The sequence below is a fragment of the Heterodontus francisci genome, chromosome 19 (genome assembly GCF_036365525.1).
Source record: "Heterodontus francisci isolate sHetFra1 chromosome 19, sHetFra1.hap1, whole genome shotgun sequence".
In the NCBI taxonomy this organism is placed as follows: Eukaryota; Metazoa; Chordata; class Chondrichthyes; order Heterodontiformes; family Heterodontidae; genus Heterodontus; species Heterodontus francisci.
In genome coordinates this window covers 57,718,513-57,743,289 of record NC_090389.1, presented here as the reverse complement: position 1 = coordinate 57,743,289, position 24,777 = coordinate 57,718,513, and the positions used below count along the sequence as shown (strand labels likewise).

Genomic DNA, 24,777 nt, shown 5'->3' with positions numbered 1-24,777 from the left:
AAACTGTATTATGTTCCTCCCCTTGATTTATTTTTGGGTTCCCTTGTAACAATGATATTTTGTCCTTTTCCTCCACTGTACAAATGGATACAAAGCACACATTTAAAAAGTCTACAATTTCTTCATTATCAAATATAGTCCATCTGTGTCTCTATTTAATGGGCCTAGATTCTCCTTTACCACTCTATTTCTCTTAACATGTTCATAAAAATTTTTGCTGTTAACTTTGATATCACATCCCTTGTTTACATTTTTTATTACTTTCTATATACCATGTTATTACTTTTTGGTGCTGTCAGTCTGCTGGATTTCCCCTTTTCCTTGCATTTGTGTAAGCATTTTCTTTTAGCTTAATACTGACTCCTTTCCTCTTTTGTTCATTATAGTTGCTTAATAACATAAGTGGAGCTTTTTGTCTTATACAGGGTATGTACTCATTTTGTATTGCACCAAATTCTTCTTTGCACACTTCCCTCTGTAGGTTTACCCAGTTCAGACTGGTTTATTGTGGTCAATTTGTTTCTCATCCCTTCAAAGCTTGCCTTACTTAAATTTAAAACCTTGGTTTATGACTCTCCCTTCTCCCCCTCTAATGTAATATCAAATTCAATCATATCATGGCCACTATTCACAGGAGGTTCCCTTATTAGATTGTTACATAAATCTGGGTCCTTACCCATCACTAAATCTAGTATGGCCCATTCCATTGTTGATTTTAGAACATATTGTTCTGGACAACTGTCGCAAATACATTCTAGAAATTCATTGCCTTTACTATGTGAGTTGTATGGTTTCTCTCAGTCTGTGTGATAATTAAAATCTCCCATTATAACTACATTATTTTTGCTATGCGTTTACCTGATCTCTGTGTTTATACATCCCCCAAATACATCAGTACGATCAGGAAGTTAGCTGAGAATGCTTACCAGAGTCATGCATCTTTTGCTTAAAGAGGAATAGGGAGGTGGAGAGGCAAAGCGATTTAGGAAGCAAGAATGAGAATTAATCCACTTAAATAGATTTCTTAAAATGCTTAAGCCAATTGCAATTTTCTAATAAGGTTAGATCTTCATACCTTGTTTGTTAGCTGAAATGAAGAGTGTGAAACAGCATATTTTTAGAAATCTGAATAATGCAGGTAATTTACTTGGGAACTCCCTTATTGTATCAAATGTACTTAATGCTAAAATGTACAAACAGTGGCGCAGTGGTTAGCACCGCAGCCTCACAGCTCCAGGGACCCGGGTTCAATTCCGGGTACTGCCTGTGTGGAGTTTGCAAGTTCTCCCTGTGTCTGCGTGGGTTTTCTCCGGGTGCTCCGGTTTCCTCCCACAAGCCAAAAGACTTGCAGGTTGATAGGTAAATTGGCCATTATAAATTGTCACTAGTATAGGTAGGTGGTAGAGAAATATAGGGACAGGTGGGGATGTGGTAGGAATATGGGATTAGAGTAGGATTAGTATCAATGGGTGGCTGATGTTCGGCAAAGACTCGGTGGGCCGAAGGGCCTGTTTCAGTGCTGTATCTCAAATCAAATCTAAAAAAAAATAGCACAAAATGCACCATTTAAAAATACCACACAAACACTATAATTACGCACAATATTTTATGGCAAAAAGGTATTGAAGAAATTGAAACTTTTTAAAAGTAAAATCCTTCTAGTTTACAATGATATCCATGGCTTCATGAAAATTGTGTGACATATTGGTGATTATATGATTTCTCCAATCATGTCAATTTTTTCTGGTGGGGAGGGGGCATGGTAGTGGGAGAAGATAGATCCTCTTTACAAAAATTCAAATGTGTGGCACTTGAGAGTTTGAATTCATGTGAATGCTGATAAACAAGTGACCAGTTTGCCATTAAATGTTATGCTTGCATTCGGATCTTCATTTTTCTTAATGGTGAAAGACTACCAACTGTGGAGGAGCAAAAAGACTTGGGTGTCCATGCACACAAATCGCTAAAAGCTAGTGCACAGGCACAAAAGGTAATCAAAAAGTAATCATACCAGTATCTGTACAGTGCGATGCTCGGCCAGCAGAGCCACATTACAGGTCACAATGAGTTCTGCGTCTTCCCACTTGGATACACACAGCGCTCTGTTCATGGGGCAGCTAATTCCCTATGTTATCACAATATGGGTAAAAGTATTCAATACTAAATTTTTCAAGTTCAAGGCAGGTTCCACAGACCTGGATAATTTAAAAACATGGTGTTGCAATGAGCTGGAGTTATACTACACTCTGTCCAAGTGACATAAGACTACCTAAAAATAGGATCTCATATTGGCTCATAAAAGCCCCTGGGAAGGACAACATTACCCTTGAAATAATCAAGAGTGCCAAACCTGCCATACTCTCAGCACTCCATGAACTGCTTTGCCTGTGCTGGGATGAGGGAGCAGTACCTCAGGACATGCGCGATGCCAATATCATCACCCTCTATAAAAACAAAGGTGACCGCGGTGACTGCAACAACTACCGTGGAATCTCCCTGCTCAGCATAGTGGGGAAAGTCTTTGCTCGAGTCGCTTTAAACAGGCTCCAGAAGCTGGCCGAGCGCGTATACCCTGAGGCACAGTGTGGCTTTCGTGCAGAGAGATCGACCATTGACATGCTGTTCTCCCTTCGTCAGATACAGGAGAAATGCCGCGAACAACAGATGCCCCTCTACATTGCTTTCATTCACCTCACCAAAGCCTTTGACCTCGTCAGCAGACGTGGTCTCTTCAGACTACTAGAAAAGATCGGATGTCCACCAAAGCTACTAAGTATCATCACCTCATTCCATGACAATATGAAAGGCACAATTCAGCATAGCGGCACCTCATCAGACCCCTTTCCTATCCTGAGTGGCGTGAAACAGGGCTGTGTTCTCGCACCAACACTGTTTGGGATTTTCCTCTCCCTGCTGCTCTCACATGCGTTCAAGTCTTCAGAAGAAGGAATTTTCCTCCACACAAGATCAGGGGGCAGGTTGTTCAACCTTGCCCGTCTAAGAGCGAAGACCGAAGTATGGAAAGTCCTCATCAGGGAACTCCTCTTTGCTGACGATGCTGCTTTAACATCTCACACAGAAGAATGTCTGCAGAGACTCATTGACAGGTTTGCGGCTGCCTGCAATGAATTTGGCCTAACCATCAGCCTCAAGAAAACGAACATCATGGGACAGGACGTCAGAAATGCTCCATCCATCAATATTAGCGACCACGCTCTGGAAGTGGTTCAAGAGTTCACCTACCTAGGCTCAACTATCACCAGTAATCTGTCTCTCGATGCAGAAATCAACAAGCGCATGGGAAAGGCTTCCACTGCTATGTCCAGACTGGCCAAGAGAGTGTGGGAAAATGGCACACTGACACGGAACACAAAAGTCTGAGTGTATCAAGCCTGTGTCCTCAGTACCTTGCTCTATGGCAGCGAGGCCTGGACAACGTATGTCAGCCAAGAGCGATGTCTCAATTCATTCCATCTTTGCTGCCTCCGGAGAATACTTGGCATCAGGTGGCAGGACCGTATCTCCAACACAAAAGTCCTCGAGGCCGCCAACATCCCCAGCTTATACACACTACTGAGTCAGCGGCGCTTGAGATGGCTTGGCCATGTGAGCCGCATGGAAGATGGCAGGATCCCCAGTTGTCCTGCAAAGTTGGTGATGGGTGGCTGCCTTCATTCGCTGAAGTTTATTCAGTGATCTTTGTAGCAGTTTGGCTTGCGAGGCTACTTCAAGAGGACATTTAAGAATCAACCATGTTGGTGTGGGACTGGAGTCACAGGCTGCAGTTTTCCTTTCCTAAGGACGTTATTGGTAATCTGACACCATCATTGTCACACTTAGCATTTCAATTCCAGGTTCTTTCAGATCGAATTCACAATTCTCAACTAGGACGTGAATTTGCCCCAAAGACACATTGTACAGCGAGCTCGCCACTGGTATCAGACCCACCAGCCATCCATGTCTCCGCCTTAAAGACGTCTGCAAACGCGATATGAAGTCCTGTGACATTGATCACAAGTCGTGGGAGTCAGTTGCCAGCGATCGCCAGAGCTGGCGGGCAGCCATAAAGGCGGGGCTAAAGTGTGGCGAGTCAAAGAGACTTAGCAGTTGGCAGGAAAAAAGACAGAAGTACAAGGAAAGAGCCAACTGTGTAACAGCCCCGACAAACAATTTCTTCTGCAGCACCTGTGGAAGAGTCTGTCACTCTAATATTGGCCTCCAGGCGCTGCTCCACAAACCACTGACCACCTCCAGGCGCTTACCCATTGTCTCTCGAGACAAGGAGGCCGAAGAAGAAGAAGAAGAAAAAGAAGATTGGCTCAGTGCACTTGGGAATCAGACTGGAAAATGATTTCGCCCTGCAATTTTTTGATTTAAACACATCTGGAAGCACCTCACATCAATGCAAAAGTGAACGTAATATTGGCAGCTTAAAATATTCCAGCTCTATTTGTTACCTGTAACGTCATTATAAAATCCTTACAGTCTATCTCCTTTTCTGAATTGTTTAATTCTGATGCTATGCTTCTCAGAATCTGTCTGCAATGAAGCTGCACTTCTTCATAAAGGGCACTGAGACATTGTACAACTGTTACATTACTATCACCCAAGTCAAATATTTTAAAGTGTGCTTATTTTGAATTAAAAGTTGATAGTTTTTGAACAATAATGTGCATTTATATAATACCTTTAACACAGAGAAACATCCCAGGCTGTTTCACGAAGGTGAAATCAGACAAAAATGGAGACCAGTAGTACAACAGTTGTGTCACTTAACTAGTAATCCAGAGACCTGGAATAATAATTCGGAGAACAAGTTTAATTCCCACCATGGAAGTGAGAGAATCTGAATTCAATTTTTTAAAAAACCTGAAAATTAAAAATAAGCTGGTGGTAGCAAAAACGGAGGCCAGGCTGTTCTAAAAATTCACTAATATCCTTCACAGGAAAGAAACTGGCCATAATTACCCAGTCTGGCCTATATGTGACTCCAGACCCACATGAAGGTGGATTAGTGTTAACTGCCCTCTAAAGTGGCCTGTACAGCACTAGAGCCTTCACTAGACATACTGCAGTGGTACCAGGCAGCAGCCCAGTATCCACTTCTTTGGGCATATAGGTATGAGCAACAATGTCAGTGATACCCCATCCTGTGAACACCTTTTTCAAAACAAGATAAAGGAGACAGCAGGTTATGCAACAAAATAGTCAGAGGTGGGTTTTGAGGAGGAGAGGGAGGTGGAGGAGTTTAGGAAGGGAATTGCAGAGCATGAGGACTAGACAGCTTAAACTGCAGGTGCCAATGGTGGGATTAACGGAGGGGGGAATGCATGAGACCAGTCTCAGAGGAACAGGGGTAATAGGAGGTTAGAAAGATAGGGAGGAGAGAGTCAATAAGGAAAACTTTAAACTGAAGGCTTTGGGAGAACAGTAGTCAATACAGGTCAGCAAGGACAAGAGTGTTAGTTGAGCAGAATTTTGCTGCAGAATTTGGATAAGCTGAGTGGAGGGTGGAGGATGTGTGCCAGGTGAGGGCTAGGAGAGCATTGAAATAATCATGTTCGGAGGTGACAATGACATGGATGAGAGTATCAGCATAGGTTGAGACGGGGCAGAGGCAGATGATATTATGGAGGTAGAGTCGGTGATGTAGAGGATATGCCAAATAGAATGCTGAGATTGGTTCAGCCTGAGATAGTGGCTGGGGAGGGAATGGATTTGGTGGCAAGTTTATGGTGGAGGATGAGACAATAGCTTCAATATTCCCAGAGTTTAACTGGAAGAAACTGCTATTCAACCAAGACTAGGGGCTGAATTTTACCAGCCCCTTGACGCCATGAGTCGTGGCAGGGGGGGAGGTGCCAGGAAAATTCTGTGGGGAGAGGCCTGCCTTGACCTCCGATGTCGAGAAGGGTCCGTCGCATATTACCAGCGGTGGGGGACCTTGGTGCAGCCCCCCCCACACCCCCGGGCCGCTTGGTAGCCGGGCCTTCAAATAAATATTTAAATGAACAAAAATTAGATGCAAATAAACTTACCTGCTGGCAGCAGCCATCTTAGTCTGATTTTACGGCTGCTGAACGCAACTCACACACCTTCGGAACTCCACCAAGGCAAGGAACTGGTGGGGAGGGGGAATGAATAAAATCTTCAGGGCGGGAGGGGTGGGGGAGCAGGGAAAACACTTTTTATTGGCTGTGGGAAGAGCTTGAAGGGCAAATGTTAGAAGGTTGGGGGGAAAGTTCGGGTAGGCAATAAAGTAACTTTTGTTAATATCGGGCAATGAAAAGACCATTGGGTGGGGGGGGGGGGGGGGGTTGGGGAAGGGCCTCCATCTCCTAAATATTTATTTTAAAATATCACATCTACTGTACCTTTAAAAATTTAAATCTTTGCTAAGGGCTTAAAGCCCTTTAAAAATGGTGTCGGTGCCTGCACGGTAGCGCCGGACGCCGTTGATGGGGACGCGGTGGACACCCCCTCTAATTAAATCAGTCCTTGCGCATAATATTGCGGGGGCTGTGTGGCGGCACTTCCATGTCGGAAGGCCGCTGCTCTCACAGTGTACCGCCGCGGAGCGCTGATAAAATTCAGCCCTCGATGTTAGACAAGCAGAATGACAACACAGAGGCATGTGATGGGGTCAGGAAAGGTAGTGGAAAAGTAGAGTTAGGTGTTGTCAGCTTACAGGTGAAAGCTGATCCTATGTCTATGGATAATGTTGCCACAGAGCATCATATATAGGAAGAGGTGGGTCCAAGGATAACTCCTTGGGAGACTCCAGAGGTAACAGTGAAAGGTGTGAGAAGAGGAGCCATTGCTGGAGATGCTTTGGTTATGGCTGATTATCTAAGAGGGCAACCAAGCAAGGAAAGTCCCACTGAACTGGACAATAGAGGAAAGTCATTGAGAATGATGGTGTGGTTAACCATGCCAAAGGCAGCACAGAGGTCAAAAACAAGGAAGGAAGGAATGCACCATGGTCATGGTGACAGACAATATCATTTGTGACGTTGAAGAGAAAAGGGAGCTTGGAGATGGGCATGTATTTTACCAGGAAACAGGGATCAAGAGGTTTTTTTTGAGCATGTGTTTATGATAGCAGTTTTGAAAGTGAGGTGGACAGTGTTTAAGAATAGGGAAATATTTACAATGTCAGCTGGTATTGAGATCAGGAAGGGAAAAGGATGGTTAGCAGTTGAATGGGAATGGAGACAGGGGAGCAGAAAGTGTGTCTGGAACAAAAAATGAGCCACAGGGGTGATAAGGGAAAGGGGGAAAGAAGGTAAAGAAGGATGCTTGGTCCGGGCTAGCTGTCATCTGCCCCTGCCAAACCTCTCACCCTGAGACACCAAGCCTGTTGGGAGGTTGGTGGACAAAGGAAAAGAGAATGGTAAGGAAGAAGCAGAGCAGCCACATGGTTAGTCTCATTTTTAGTGTTGGAAGTGAGGATTAAGTGGCATCAATGAAGGTATTAAGGAGACCGTTGATAAAGCTGAAAAGAAGCTGGGGTTTATCTTTAATCTCCAGCATGATTCTGGACTTGTGGTTTGTTTTAGCAGAGGAAACTAAGGCCTCATGATGGTTCAGCCAGATCTGGTGATGGATGGCTAAACTAATTGTGTTATATGAAAATAATAAAATAAAGAGCCAGAATTTAACCAGAAGCACCAATACAGATTTTTAGCTGCTCACTACAACTATTTAAGTTCTGGTCACTGCATCAGCCAGGCCCTGGAGATAGTGCAGAGAACAGGAAAGTTCATCCCTGATGCTAAAGGAAAGAGCAGCGAGAAATGAGCTAATAAGCTAAGGCTCATCAGACTTGGAAAGAGACATCTCAGAAGGGAACTTGTAACAGTCCATCAACCACTGGATGAGATAGAGGGCAGTAAACTGCAAAAGATATTTACAGATAAGGCAACAGGGCAAGAAAATACGGCTTCTGGGTTTTGGAGGGCAAATTTAGGACAATGCAAGGAAGGGAAGTTGAAACTAAAAAAATGGGTTCATCTGGGGAAACAGCTGGATTCTATATTGGTAGACTACTGATTTTGTATTCTCCATGGACGAGATCATATCATCTTGAAGGGCCTTCTTCATATGAGCTTGACTTGTGACTTTATGAATACTATACAAATATTTCACTTCATGCAATTCATAAACAGTAATATATCATCCAAACCATTCATCAACCAGCATACATCTTACTAACCACTAAAAATACTGCACAAATGCTCCTTGGTTAACCTCTTGTTCAAGGGGTATTCACTAAATACATAACTCCAGCTCTAAGTAACACCTGAACTACTGAAGTTATAAAACCAAGTCTTGGATAAAAGTGTAGATTTTGTTTTCATTGCAAAGCAGTGAAGATGATAATCTACCTCAAAGCCTTTTGCCACAGTGACCATGCCTACAAGGAAAGGTAAGTCCAGGTAACAGAGGAGGGTAAAAACAAAGTATTTCCGCAATGTAATGGAAAATATATGTCAGAATCCTGATTGGAAATATGTCCTTAAATAACAAATCACTGAAGGTTATCATTCATAAAAGTCTATTGACTTTCACAGACAGATCTGTTAACCTGGCATCTGTTGTGCAATCCTTTTATCTGTAAAAATAACATTGAAGCATCCAGATAAGGAAAATATTACTCCTTTGTGAACCAAATTTCATATCAGAGTAGATGTTCATAATCCCATCATATAGCACGTGGAGCAATTACTTTCTGGTTTACCATGATTAGGGAATAGTCCTTCAGTAAACTGGAAATGTCTAACCTCATTCAATTTGATGTAAATATATCCAAAACTGTAAAGATTGGTTTGTATTTTGCCGTGAACAATAATAGAATAGTAAAAAAATGTTAGAATGTGAACATATGATGTATGCTACAGTGCAATCACACACAACTAAACACCATCATTCATAAAGATTAGCTTTCCCCTTCCTCAAGCTTAGCTAGCAGCATTATTCAGTTGCCAGACAAGTATAGACAGCAAGCACTTTCAGCTCTTGTAATAAATTTGCCTTGTCAACTGAACTGGAAATAAATTATGACAAAGATTGAGCTTGTGTCATCAGTGGCTGGCAGTACATTTTCTAATTTGTCATGGATGCAAAATGAAATTTATCAAGTGGTTGGTACAAAATGATCCAACAGAAGAGTACGGCTGTTTCTTGGCAAGACTGTTTGAGACTCACCTGATCAGGAGAGGGTCTATGGTTACTGTGCTGTGATCTTGCTGGTGAACGATGGTGATGGTGGTGATGGTGATGGTGATGGTGATCGTCGTCATAATTATCTGCCATAAGTTTCATCCGATTTTGTGTCTAAGGAAAGAAAAGTGATAATTAAATGGTCTAATCTTTCAAAGGCTTCTTAAAGGATAAAAGCCAAAATGCCTTTGATATTGAAACCGATCCAAAGCAGAGCCAATTACTAAAACAAAAGGAGGAATGAAAAGAACTGCATGCTGGAATTCAGCTTTAACTCGGCCTTTCATTCTGTAAGAGTACCAGTGAAGAGAGAAAAGAAAACAATCAATTAAAAGCCAATGCATCTCCTCCAAATTATGGCAATGCACCCGATTTTCAGGTAGCCATGCAAAAATTAACAATGTTTTTTAAAAAATCATAGATATTGAAGAAAGGCAACATCTCATTCAAAATAGCAAAAGCTTTCATTTAATCACATTCAAAAGCAAATCCTAGAGGAATTAGATCATCCTGCTTTGATAAGTAGAGGTTAACCTGGTTAATTAAAATTAATCCTAGAAAGTATTAGCAAGAAAATAATATGGCATAATTTATTCATTCAGAAAGTTACAGCATACAACAATAGCTTCTACCATAAGCCTGGGGTGTGTATCCAGGGCATCAATCATTTGTATGCCTTCCTCCATCTGGAAACAGGGTAGAGCATTAGCACTAGATTCAATGCTGGCTACCATTAGAAACAATATGTACAGTGTGTCACACAGCATTTATTCCCCCCAATTTTTATTTAATTCCGAAAAGGTCAGGTTAAAATAACTGAAATTTTCAACAACATTCTCTCTTAATGTCAGTTGCATATTTTCGTTTGAGGAACTCACTTTCTGGTATTTGGACCTGTAGTCAAAGTTTGCTTGAAAGCATCTTTAAAGACCAAAGATAGTATGGTTGCATATTAAAAAGCTGGAAAACTCACCTTCCATTTTCAAATAATTAAATAATAACAGAAAGTACTGGAAACTCTCAGCTAGTCAGGCAGCATCTGTGGAGTAAAGAAGGTAGGGCTAAAATTTCAGGCCGATGGACTTTTGTCAGAGGGTTCTGATGAAGGGTCATAGCAAGTCCCTGACCTGCGGAGACTTCCCAGTATTTTCTGTTTTTATTTCAGATCTCCTAGCATGGCTGAGTTCCCTATGATGGAGCCAAATCTGATAATGAATGATTAGGTCAGTTCTGTTTCAAGTGTGTTTTCCTCAAGTCTATGGGCCATAAATGCAACATAGATGAGGCGAGGGTGTTGAGAGCATAAATAAGAATGCAACTGAGCAGGTTGACAGTGGTAGGGTTGTAATGATATGTGGAATATCAAAGGAGATGGATTTGGAAGTTTGAGAGTTAACGAGGAAGTCAAGGAAAATTTGTGCCATGATAAATAATAAATGGAATGGAGTTGGAGGAAAGTGGAAGTTCTGAGTGGTAAGGGAAGTGAGGAGTGGTGAGTGATAGTTTCATTTGTGATTGACGGAGTGAAGACGAAGAGGATTAGAGAGATGGCGAGGCTGAGAAAGTGTCAATCCCGACAAATATCCTCTCCACCTCAACCAAAATGGAGATGAAGTGTCATCAAAAAGTCATGATAAATGTTGTGTCGAAGTCAGCCACACTAAAACTCAAACAGTGGAATTGCAATGAAATTGCAGCGAAATAAATAAAAACTACCCTCTGCTATGATAGAGATTTGTGGACTCCTCTCCCCTGCCCAACCACCATCCCGCCAAACAATGAGCAAAAAGTCTTGGGCTGCACTCAACCCCCTAGCCATTGGTCTGAGTTTCCTTTCCTCAGCACTTCCACAGCTGGCTGAAATTTCCAGTCATGGGCAACACCCATCCCCTTGCACTGTCAGAATTTCCCAGGTAGAGACATTCCTACCACTGAACAGCATCCCCTCCCATTCTCCCTCTCCTCCCCCTTTTCCTTTATCCCCTCCTTACCCCACTCCCTCTCTTCCCCCATCTCTTCCTTCTTCATATTTGTCCATCCCTCCTTTCCCCCACATTGGTTCTATTATCTGCCCACACACACTAACTCTAAAGGACCTAAAAAATTCAAAGTGATCTTGGCTATCCATGTAGAACGCTACTGAATTTGACTGGCAAGTTCAGAACAATGGACAGGCAAGAAATAAAATCTCTTCCCATGGAGGAAATAATTCTAACGAACTACAAGAAGCAACATTTAACAGTAATTCTCATGGGAATCAAGGGCCTGTTAACAGCCGTTTTGTTGCATGCCTTAACTTCCCCATTGTAAATGGGACTAAATGCCATGTTCCATGATCACCTAAAATGCTATCCGATGGACTGTGTATGGCTTTTAGATTTTACATGATTTATTTCTCAATTTGCTTCAGAGACAAGTTATCCTTACCTAATATTTTCTGTAATCAGTTAACAACAAATTGCCAACTATTGATGACAGGATCTCTTAATAGAGAAGCCATTTCTTCACGAACTGAATTTGCTCTTAACAACTGAAAGAACTTAAAAGAAAAGAAGTCACACACCATTCAATATTATGTAAAGAGTACTAGAACTACACAGATTGGGGTATAATATTAGAAATTTAGAACCAATCATCTGATTGGGCAGCTAAATGCCTTTTAATCGATATATCACTAATAATCGTTCAAATTACATTGAGAGTAATGGGTACCCAGGTGCGACCACAAGGTACCAACCTCTCCTTTCCAAAGTATAGTGATGAGAAGTCCCTTATGCTTTCACACAAAATCAAAGAAGGAAATTTAACAAAAACAGCTTTCTGAAATAACGTCAAATCAAACTCAAATACTACTAGACTGCAGCGGAATGTAGCATGTACATTTCAAACAGCTTCAAAGATGCAATTGAAGCTGAGACAGTGATGCAGGATCCTGAAATACCAGATCACCATCTGTTACAGAAAGGCACCTGCAAATTCAGCAAGTTCCCAATCCTTTCCCATAAAGTGGCCAGTCATGTTAGAGTGGTTTAAAGAGACGCTTGGCAGTGAGAAAAGACAGGGTTTACATTTGCATTCCAGGATGATTCTGAAATAATGAACAGTTTTAGCAGAGGCGAGCTGGGCCTGGTAGTGTTTGATGTGGTCCAGCCAAATCTGGTAATGATCAGCTAAGCCAGTTTAGTGCAAGATATGTTTAAGTCTGTGTCCCTTGGACTTGAGGAAACGAAGATAGGGACCATGCCAGGATATACTGGGGAAAGACAAAGACTAGTGAGAGAGTGATTAAGCAAATCAACAGATTCATTAGTATTGTGACCAATGGATGGCCAAAGTTTGGAATTTGAAAACGCAGTTGTAAAGGATTTGAGGGTGTTTTTCCAGGGGTCGACACAGAAAGAAGTGGGGATGGAGGGGGATCAGAGTATTCAGCAAAACAAGGAAGTAATCAGGGATGGTTTTGTTTGTGTTTGAGATAATAGGAATAGAAAGGCCTTGTGAAATGTCAAGGTTGAGGGGTGGCTGTTAATATGGGTGAGGTTAAGGGAGTACACAAGTGGGCAATGAAATCAGAGGAGGGAGGGCAGGGATGTTGAGATCACAATTCAGATTATCCAGGATGAGGAGCTGACCAGTACAGAAGCTGAGGGAAGTAAGCAGTGAAGATATCTTGGTGAGAAACTCTGAATCAGGCTGCGGTGGGGTCATAAAAAATTAGATTTTAAAGGAGAGGCAAAAGGGACGGAACAAGGGTGAGCTGTTAGGAAGAGAAGATGCCAGAGAAGTAGGGAGAGACACCAAGGTGAGACTAACGCGAAGTGTCACATCATCATCACAGCAGGGCAGGACACATGGTGAAAAGTATAGATAGGTAAGTAGTCTTTAGTTCGGGTCTGTGCTGTCAACGGGAGATAGGTTTCCGTTAAGGCCATGAAGCCAATGCAACTATCCACAATAAGGTCATGCATGGTAAGGGCTTTAGTCGCAAGTGAACGGATAGTCTGGAAGGACGTGCAGAGAGGGATGGTGATTGTTGATCTGCAAGCAGGTCGGTGATAAGGTTGGTGATGGAAAGAGTGAGTGTTCTGTGCAGAAAGACTGGCAACAGTGTCAGTGCAGTGTCAGCTATGCCTTGGGTGGATGTAAAAGATCCCACAGCACTATTTCGAAAAACACTAGAGGAGTTATCCCTTGTGTCCTGGCTGAGATTTATCCCTCAATCAACATCACAAAAACAAATTATCCGGTCATTATCACATTGCTGTTTCTGGGAGTTTGCTGTGCACATGCTGTTGTGTATTGTAGCGTAAAGGCCTGCTACCCGACCCGAACTCGACGGGACCTGACGACATGTGTCGGGTTCGGGTGGGGTCGGGCCCCTCTTCCGCGTCTGGCTTTTGGGCTCGGACCGGACACACGTGGTAAATGCTCTGCCGGTAAGTATTAAAAATAAAAAACTTACCTGAGCTGGGAGTCCGGGACGAAACTGAGTCTGCGCAGTGAGCGAGTGACGTCACTATGACGTCATCACGCATGCGCTGCAGCTTTCTGGAGCTTCCCGGTCGGAAGGTAAGTAAAGGGATGGTCGGGTCGGGGTCAGGTCGAGTCGGGGTCGGGCTCGGGTCGAAATTGGAGGGACTCGGGCCAGCTCGGGCTCACTGTGGATCGGCTGGGTTCAGGTCAGGTTCTTTTTCCCGACCTGAGCAGGCCTTTATTGTAGCGTAGATCAAGTGTTGTTCACAAAGGTCTTTGTAGGGCTAAAAGAATAACTTATTTATTATCTACATATAACTATTTACACTCTCCAGAAGCCTGTCTAGCCAACACACCTCATGCTACTTCTAGCTTCTTCTCGCTTCTTCTCAGCCTAATACCCATGTGACTACTACTTTATCATCATTACAATGGGAGGCGTTACTCTTTCTGTCTCAAACTCTTTCAGACCCTTATACTATACATAATAAAAACAGAAAGTGCTGGAAATACTCAACAGGTTTGTCAGCACCTGATGAGTTCTGATGAAATGTCACAGACCTGAAATGTTTATTCTGTTTCTTTCTCCACTGATGCTGCTAGGGCTGCTGAGCATTTCCAGCACTTTGTTTTTATTTCAGATTCCCAACATCTGCAGTATTTTGCTTTTACCTTATACTACACATACTGGCTGCTGCATTTTCTGCACTACAACAGTGACTACACTTCAAAAAGTACTTCGTTGGCTGTAAAGTGCAGAGATATTTCCGGTGGTTGTGAAAGGCGCTATATAAATGGAAGTCTTTCTTTTCTTTCCTTCAACAAGGATGGGTAATTGCTGCTCATAAGAAAGCAGAGAGAAATGCCTCTATGGACTCTTTGCAGGATTCTGAGAAAGGCACAGATAGTAGCTGTGGGCTTATTCAAGAGGTATTCAAGTCTGGGATGGCAAAGAGTGTAGGACAGCAGAGGAATAGTGAAGACTTGGGATAGGACGGTGGGTAAGGATTGGGGGGGGCGGGGGAGGGGGAGATGGTGTGCAGTGGGGGGGTGGGGGGAAGGGAGAGTACCTGAATGGGGAGAAATGAAAGTGGCATGACTGGGCAGCAGGATTGTGGACAGGAAGGCAAGGAGACAGGAGAAAAGGACCCAAGTTGGGTGAAGAGAAGAGAAAAAAGGAGAGACCGAAGTAATGGACTCTGATTCTGAAGTTGCAGTCAAAATCTGCATCTGAATGGAGGCACAGGAAATTTAAGTTACATAAGCATGCCAAAGATCAGGATAGATATGTCCTGGCTGTAAACAGACAACAGGGAGGAGACAGTAAGGTGGGAGATATTTTAAGCTGCCAAGGTGGGTGGGTTTCTATGAGGTGTCAAGTAAAATACCAGAAATTGCCGGCGTGTCAGAAAGCCTGCAGGATCCTGCCAACTTCGGCCTTTAACCGAGCGTGTTCTTCAATACACGAGACACCTCTGTGGTACAAGCTGGTCTGACACTTAAATAGGTTCAATGGTAATTACCTGCAGTTTTAACCCAGGATTTTGTCTTTTAACTGTGCGCACAGATTTCCTAGGCTTCCTGGAACTTGCCAGGTAAAGCAAGGCAAGAGGATAGAGGGAATTGACTGGCAGGAAAGGCTTTAAACTCTGAGATCTGACAGCAGCTTCCTTGCCTCAGTGAAAGGTTTGTGCTCACAGGACTTGTTTTGAGAATGAACTTTCACTGCTTTGGAGGGGAGTTCAAAGACCTTGGAGGTGATTTCTGCTACCTTGGTGTTTTTTGCATTTGATCTGCATGTCACAACAATCAGCTTTCACAGCAGCCACTCATGCAGCTCTACCTTGGATCTCTGATGAGGAACAAGACGGGCAGTAGCCGCAACATCAACAGCAGCAGGAGCAGCAACAGCCTTCTGCTCAACAACCTGCCGCTCCACAGGTCAGAGGGGATGAACACAGAGCTTCAGGTCACAGGAGGCAATATCTCAAACGCAGGGTATAGAGGCAGAGGATTAGCTTCCGGGACATGACTGAGCATCAGTGCCTCAGGAGGCTCAGACTTTTCCATCAGGTGGTTGCCCACATTTGGAGCCTCCTGCAAGAAGACCTCCTTCCCAGTGGACCAGGTGGGCACACATTGCCAGTGGCCATCAAGGTCACCGCAGCCTAAAGGCCCGCTCAGGTCGGGAAAAGAACCCAACCCAACAGTGACGTCACTCGCTCACTGCGCAGACTCAGTTTTGTCCTGGACGCCCAGCTCAGGTAAGTTTTTTTATAGAGTCGTACAGCATAGAAACAGGCCCTTCGGCCCACCGCGTCCATGCTGACCATAATGCCTATCTCTACTAATCCCACCTGCCTGCATTAATTCCATATCCCTCTATGCCTTGCTCATTCAAGTACCTGTCCAGATGCCTCTTAAATGTTGCTACTGTTCCTGCCTCCACCACCTCCTCTGGCAGCTCATTCCAGATACCCACTATTCTTTGTGTGAAAAATTTACCCCTTTGATCCCCTCTAAACCTCCTCCCTCTCACCTTAAATCTATTCCCTCTAGTTTCAGTCACCCCTACCATGGGAAACAGACTCTGGCGATCTACCCTATCTATGCCTCTCATAATTTTATATACCTCTATCATGTCTCCTCTCAGCCTCCTTCGCTCCAGGGAAAACAGACCCAGCCTATCCAATCTCTCTTTATAACTCAAGCCCTCCAAACCAGGCAACATCCTTGTGGATCTTTTCTGCACCCTCTCCAGCTTAATCACATCCTTCCTGTAGTGCGGTGACCTGAACTGCACACAGTACCCCAAATCCGGCCTAACCAACGTTATGTACAACTGTAACATGAGGTCCCAACTCTTGTACTCAATGCCTCGGCCGATGAAGGCAAACATGCCATTCGTCTTCTTCACCACCCTGTCTACCTGTGTTGCCACTTTCAGGGAACTATGTACTTGCACCCCAAGGTTTCTCTGTTCAACAACACTCCCCAGGGCCCTGCCATTCACGGTATATGTCCTGCCCTGGTTTAACTTCCCAAAATGCATCATTTCGCACTTGTCTGCGTTAAATTCCATTTGCCAATCCCTTGCTCACTTTCCCAGTTGATCGATATCCTGTTGTAACCTTAGACAACCTTCTTCACTGTCCATTATACCACTAATTTTGGTGTCATCTGCAAACTTACTAATCATGCCCCTACATTCACATCCAAGTCATTAATATATATGACAAACAACAGAGGGCCCAGCACCGATCCCTGCGGCACACCACTGGTCACCGGCCTCCAATCTGAAAAACAACCCTCCACTACCACCCTTTGCCTCCTATCACCAAGCCAATTTTGTAGCCAATTGGTTAGCTCACCCTGGATCCCATGTGTTCGAACCTTCCGGACCAGCCTACCATGCGGGACCTTGTCAAAGGCCTTGCTAAAGTCCATGTAGACAACGTCCACTGCCCTGCCTTCGTCAATCCTCTTGGTCATGTTCTCAAAAAACTCAAATCAAATTCGTGAGACATGATTTCCCACGCACAAAGCCATGCTGACTATCCCTAATCAGACCTTGCCTTTCCAAATGCATATAAATCCTGTCTCTCAGAATCCCTTCCAATAACTTTCCCACCACTGATGTGAGGTTCACCGGCCTGTAGTTCCCTGGCTTATCCCCGCTGTCCTTCTTAAATAAAGGCACATTAGCTATCTTCCAGTCTTCCGGTACCTCACCCGTGGCTAACAATGATACAAAACTCTCTGCCAGGGTCCCAGCAATCTCCTCCCTTGCTTCCCATAGCATCCTAGCATACACCCGATCAGGCCCTGGGGATTTATCCACCTTAATGCGCTTCAAAACCTCCAACACCTCCTCCTTTGTAATGTTGATATGCTTCAGGATATCGCTGTTCCCTCCCTTGAACTCACCAGCTTCCATGACCTTCTCCACGGTAAATACAGACGAGAAGTATTCATTTAAGACCTCACCCATTTCCCGTGGCTCCACACATAGATTACCACACTGATCCTTAAGGGGACCTACTCTCTCCCTAGCTACCCTTTTACTCTTAATATACTTAAAGAATCTTTTAGGATTCTCCTTTATCTTATCTGCCAGGGAAATCTCATGGCCCCTTTTCACCCTCCTAATTTCCTTCTTAAGTCTACTCCTGCATCCCCTATACTCCTTGAGGGACTCACTTGATGCCAGCTGCCTATACCTGACATAAGCCTCCTGCTTTTGTCCTGACTAGACCCTCAATATCCCTCATCAACCAAGGTCCCCTACACTTGCCAGCCTTGCCCTTCCATCTAACAGGAACATTCTGGCCCTGAACTCTTCCTATCTCACTTTTAAAAGCCTCCCACTTGCCAGACGTCCCTTTACCTGTAAACAGCCTCTCCCATTCAACTTTTGAGAGTTCCTGTCTTATGCCATCGAAATTAGCTTCCCCCAATTTAGGACTTCAACTTGAGGACCAGTCCTATCCTTTTCCATAACTATCTTGAAGCTAATAGAGTTATGGTCACTGGTCCGAAAGTGCTTACCCACTGACACGTCAACCACTTGCCCAGCCTCATTTCCTAAGAGGAGGTCCAGTTTAGCCCCTTCTCTAGTAGGGCCATCCACATACTGCTTCAGAAAACTATCTTGGACACACTTAACAAATTCTTCCCCATCTGATCCCTTTGCACTAAGGCAATCCCAGTCAATATCAGGGAAGTTAAAATCACCTACTATTACAACCCTATAATTCCTACACCTATCTGTGATTTCCCTACATATATGCTCCTCCAATTCCCTCTGACTATTGGGGGGCCTAGAGTATAACCCCATCAAAGTGATCACCTCTTTCTTATTTCTAAGTTCTACCCACATGGCCTCGCTGGACGTTCCCCCCGGGATATCCTCTCTAAGTACTGCCGTGATGTCCTCCCTAATCAATAGTGCAACTCCCCCTCCTCTCTTCCCTCCACCTCTGTCACGCCGGAAGCATCGGTACCCCGGAATTTCAATACTTACCAGCAGAGCACTTACTGTGTGTGTCTGGCCCGACCCGACCCAAGCCCGAAAGGCGGACCCGGAAGAGGGGCCCGACCCAACCCATGTCGTCGGGTCCCATCGGGATCGGGTCGGGTAGGGTAGCTGGCCTTTACCGCAGCCCTTAATTTCTTCACGTGCAGCTCCTTCCAGGGATCTGCTGGTGATATTTGTTGAATCTCACAATCTGCTGCTTACACGTACATCTCACAGGTGACCAATGACATGTTTGCCAGGGTTCGCACCACAAAGCTCTATTCCCTAGCCACTGATTCCATCCCTCCCCCGGCAACTATCTGAGGCTGAACCAGACTGTTCACAACCTTTGTGTTGTATTTGACCCCAAGATGAGCTTCCGACCACGTATCCACATCAAGACTGCTTATTTCCACCTCCGTAACATTGTCTGACTCTGTCCCTGCCTCAGCTCATCTTCTGCTGAAACCTTCATCCATGCCTGTTACCACTAGACTTGAGTATGACAACACATTCCTGGCAACTTCCAATCATAAACATAAGCTCAGACAAAGCTCTGCTGCCCGTATCATAACTCCCACCATGTCCTGTTCACCTATGACCCCTATACTCGCTGACCTACACTGGCTCCCAGTTAAACAATGCCTCGATTTCAAAATTTTCATCTTTGTTTGCAAATCCCTCCACGACCTCGCCCTGCCTATCTCTGTAATCTCCTCCAGCTCCACAACCCTCCAGTTCTGGCCTCTTGTGCATTCCCGATTTTAATCTCTCCACTATTGGCAGCTATGCCTTCAGCTGTTGGGAGGAGTTTAAACTAATTTGGCTGGGGGAGGGGATGCAGACTCCTCGCAGAATAGGGACACAGCTAAGCACAGGAAAGCAAACAAGTCAGAGGGAATACAGCGGAAGTAAGTTTCAAGGGAGTAAGACCAGGATGGAAAGCCTCTACTTTAATGCCAGGAGTATTGCAGGTAAAACGGATGAGTTAAGGGCAGGGATTGACACGTGGAATTGTGATATAGTAGCCATCACGGAGACATGGTTGAGGGAGGGGCAGGATTGGCAGCTCAATATCCCGGGATATAGAATCTTCAGGCGAGACAGAGGAGGGGGTAAAAGAGGAGAGGGCATTGCAATATTAGTTAAGGAGTCAGTTACTGCAGTAAGGAGAGATGATATCTTGGAGGGGGCATCAAATGAAGCTTTACGGGTAGAGTTTAGGAATAAAAAAGGGACAGCCACATTGCTAGGTGTTTATTATAGACCCCCAGATAGTCAGCGGGAAATTGAGGAGCAAATAGGTGCGCAATTTGCAGAGGTGTGTAAAAATAAGAGTCATTATATCAGGTGATTTCAACTTTCCCAACATTAATTGGGATAGTCATCGTGTTAAGGGCTTAGATGGAGTGGAGTTCTTAAAATGTATACAGGAGACCTTTTTAGCTCAATATGTAGAGGATCCAACAAGGGAGGGTGCAGTGCTGGACCTAATTCTGGGGAATGAAGCCGGACAGGTGGTTGATGTATTGGTGGGGGAACATTTTGGTGACAGCGACCATAACATGGTACAATTTAAGCTTGTTATGGAGAAAGAAATAGACAAGTTGCAAAAAAAGGTTTTGGATTGGGGGAGAGCGAATTTTAGTAAAATAAGGCAGGATCTGGCCAAGGTAGACTGGAAAGAGTTACTTGTTGGGAAATCTACAGAAGAGCAGTTGGGGGCATTCAAAAAGGAAATGGGGAGGGTACAGGGCCAACATGTTCTTTCTAGGGTAATAGGTAGGAGCAACAAGCCCAGAGAACCATGGATGACCAGAAACATTCAGGGTTTGATGAGAAGGAAAAGAGGCTTTTAGTAAATACAAGGAGAGCAAATCAACGGAAGTATTAGTGGAATACAGAAAGTGTAGGATGGAGCTTAAGAAAGCAATTAGGAGAGCAAAGAGGGGATATGAGAAAGCTCTGTCTGGTAAAAGTATGGAAAATCCCAAGATATTCTATAAGTATATCAATGGGAAGAGGATAACCAGGGAAAGAGTAGGACCCATTAGGGACCAAGGGGGAAATTTGTGGGTGGAGCCAGAGGACATTGGTAGGGTGTTGAATGAATACTTCACATCTGTCTTCACCCAAGAGAATGAGGATGTAGATATGGAACTTAGAGAGAGAGACTGTAAGGTTCTTGAGCAAATTGTCATAGGGAGTGACAAGGTATTGGAGGTTTTGGAAGGCTTAAAAGTGGACAAATCTCCAGGTCCGGACGATTTGTGTCCCAGGATGCTGTGGGAGGCGAGGGTGGAGATTGCAGGGGCTCTGACCCTAATTTTTAATTCCTCTCTGGCCACAGGGGAGGTGCCAAAGGATTGGAGAACAGCTAATGTGGTCCCACTATTTAAGAAAGGTTGTAGAGATAAGCCAGGGAAATACAGACCAGTGAGTCTCACGTCAGTGGTAGGGAAACTATTGGAGAAAATTCTGAAGGAGAGAATCTATCTCCACTTGGAGAGGCAAAATTTGATTAGGAATAGTCAGCATGGCTTTGTCAGAGGGAGGTCATGCCTAACAAATTCGATTGAATTTTTTGAGCATGTGACCAGGTGTGCAGATGAGGGTAGTGCAGTTGATGTAGTTTACATGGATTTCAGCAAAGCCTTTGACAAGGTCCCACATGGGAGACTTATCAAGAAAGCAAATGCACATGGGATACAAGGTAACTTGGTAAGGTGGATTCAAAATTGGCTTAGCTGTAGGAGACAGAGAGTGATGACAGACGGCTGTTTTAGTGACTGGAAGCCAGTGTCCAGTGGTGTACCACAGGGATCTGTGCTGGGTCCCCTATTGTTTGTCATTTATATAAACGACATAGATGATAATGTGGGGGGTAAGATCAGTAAGTTCGCGGATGACACAAAGATTGGCGGAGTGGTTAACAGTGAGGTAGAGTGTCTTAGGTTACAGGAAGATATAGACGGGATGGTCAAATGGGCAGAAAAGTGGCAGATGGAATTTAATGCTGAAAAGTGTGAGGTGATACACTTTGGAAGGAGTAATGTGACACGGAAGTATTCAATGAATGGCCTGACACTGGGAAGTTCCGAGGAACAAAGGGACCTTGGCGTGTTTGTCCATAGATCTCTGAAGGCAGAAGGGCAGGTTAATAGGGTGGTGAAAAAGGCATATGGGACACTTGCCTTTATCAATCGAGGCATAGATTACAAAAGCAGGGAGGTCATGTTGGAGTTGTACAGAACTTTGGTAATGCCACAGCTGGAGTACTGTGTGCAATTCTGGTCGCCATATTATAGGAAGGATGTGATTGCACTGGAGGGGGTGCAGAGGTGATTCACCAGGATATTGCCTGGGATGGAACATTTAAGCTATGAAGAGAGGTTGGATAGGCTTGGGTTGTTTTCACTGGAGCAGAGAAGACTGAGGGGTGACCTGATCGAGGTGTACAAGATTATGAGGGGCATGGACAGGGTGGATAGGAAGCAGCTGTTCCCCTTAGTTGAAGGGTCAGTTACGAGGGGTCACAATTTTAAGGTGAGAGGCGGGAGGTTTAAGGGGGACTTGAGGAAGAACTTATTTACCCAGAAGATGGTGACGGTCTGGAATGCCCTGCCTGGGAGGGTGGTAGATGCAGGTTGCCTCACATCCTTTAAAAAGTACCTGGATGAGCACTTGGCACGTCATAACATTCGAGGCTATGGGCCAAGTGCTGGCAAATTGGATTAGGGAGACAGGTCAGGTGTTTTAATGCATCGGTGCAGACTCGATGGGCCGAAGGGCCTCTTCTGCATGGTATTATTCTGTGATTCTGCTTAGAGCCCAAGCTCTGGAATTCCCTCCTCAAATCTCGCCACCTGTCTACCGCATGTTCCTCCTTTGAAATATTCCTTAAATCTCCCTCTTTGACCAAGCTTTTAGTCATTTACCCTAATACCTCCTTTTGTGGTTGGGTTTGACAATATTCCTGGGGATGTTTTACCATGTTAAAAGATTTTATATAAATGCAGGTTGTTGTTGTTGTATTGTGGCAAAGCAAAGGTAACCTGGCAGTAACGAAGCAGAACCAAGAGCAGGAAGGGAGCCAGCAGGATCAGATCAGAACTAGCTCAGTGGAGAGTGGAACATTTTCAACAGGGAGATCTTCACTGAAGTACTCTCTAAAAATGCAAGAGTAAAAATCCTTGTCTTGGTGAACCATTCTAGGATTCTTAACTCTGAAACCACAATTCAGCTTCTGTTACATTTGGTTAGTTACTGCAAGTAAATAAATACTGTTGCATGCAGGACTGCATTTCACTATTCAGAGTCAAGGGCACTAATTTTACTGATTTTAGTTACAAAGGAAGCAGCAGTACAATGCTACAAACACGAGGAAGATAAAAACATTAGCAGCATTTAGCTGTAGGCCTGCATTCTCAACATCTGGGTATTTACTATCATATCTATATTTACAATCTGGGTTCTGATTGGATGGCTGGTCTTTTGTGATGTTTATCCTCGTTCTTTAGCAGGTTACCATGGGATGCGAAAATGTTTCACCAGATCTCTTAAGGTAATTTTCAGGATTCTCTCAGCATTTTACAAAACCTCCACCTTGCTTTGCAAGGGAAGGGCCAAGTAAGTAATGCCACACGTTTTAAATCAGTGAGAAAAACTTCAGAAAGCATAAAAAAAGACATTCCTCATCAAATTGGCAAAGCCAGATTTTATTGCCAAGGCAGTTCTAACTGGCTTCCCATGAGTTGTTACATTCATCACCCACAGCAGAACTGTGCTCAACAAGGTGCAAAAAATCGTGCTTGCCTGTGAAACACCGAAAAAAAAATTTACTGCTAATCTTATCTTTGTAACTGAAATCCTGCTGATCATTAAAAACGAGGTCAAACATACCAGCACAAATAGGAAATGGATGCGGAAAGTAAAATTTGATCTGTAGAGCTGAATGGTCATTGCAACTGGTGAATATCAAACGTGAATTTCACTGTAATGGAATTTTGTCTTGCCTATGGGTAATGTGCCAAGAGGCAGCATCATGACTCCGACATCAAAACCAGGAATGCACACTAATGACTGAGTCGATGGTTGATGCTGCTGGAACATCACAGGATACCAGCACCATCACCACCAATTCTACGAATCCTAGTGAAATTGTGGAAAGCACTGCCAGGTGGAGATTCTCGATAAACTTTTTGATCTTTTGGAATGTGGTATGGCAGAAAAACTTGAAATTGAAGCTGGCTACACAAGGCAATATGGGCTGAAAACAAACCTTATGCAGCTAAGCTTGTTCTAATTAGGAAGCACCTAAAACATGAACCCACCTTTCTCCTTCAAATACTGGCAGACCTATGCATTTGTAGAATTTTAGGTTTTTATTCCTGTCAACGGCTGAACTTATACCCCCGGTACTCTATTTTCTGGGAAGTAGTTTTACATTACTATTCTCATAAAAACTGCACCCAAAAGTGCACAAACCTGAGCTCATTCAGAATTAAAAGCCAATACTGTATTTCACAAGTTCCACAAAGTGAGGCCCATCACATGATCAGGTTCGATTTTAAAACATGAATAATGAAATGCTCCCCAACTTTGCAAGAACAAAGTTAGGTGATTTTCAAATGATCTCTAAGGCAGCCAAGAGTCACCCAGAATGGAAAGATCCTGCACAAGTGAAGTGCTGCTGCTACTACTGCCAGCAACTAGGATGAAAGCAAAATACTGCAGATTCTGCAAATCTGAAATAAAAACAAAAAGTGCTGGAAATACTCAGGAGATCAGACAGCATTTGTGCAGTGATAAACAGAGTTAACATTTCAGGACAATGACCTGTCATCAGATGTTCTCTCAAATGTTTCCTGACCTGCTGAGTATTTCCAGCATTTTTTATTTTCATTCCAGCAACTAGTATAGCTGGCCTGTCTACAGAAAATCTACTTTGTTGGAAAAACTAGCATGTTAAATATAATGACAACATCAAGCAAGTCAAACCCCTGCGCATGCAAATGACTTTCATGTTTCGTGCACATTCTGGTACACTAATTTTGTTTAAAAAG

General features: G+C 43.9%; 1 protein-coding gene across 5 annotated transcripts in view; it reads right to left on the bottom strand.

The window, feature by feature from the left end:
- The window catches only part of LOC137380089 (ERC protein 2), a 966,513-nt gene that overhangs the window by 219,260 nt on the left and 722,476 nt on the right, over positions 1–24,777 (bottom strand). For all 5 annotated transcript variants that reach the window (XM_068051709.1, XM_068051708.1, XM_068051713.1 and 2 more), the window contains one exon: positions 9,208–9,336. In XM_068051709.1, the coding sequence (XP_067907810.1) occupies positions 9,208–9,336 (129 nt within the window). The remainder of the gene's footprint in view (positions 1–9,207; positions 9,337–24,777) is intronic.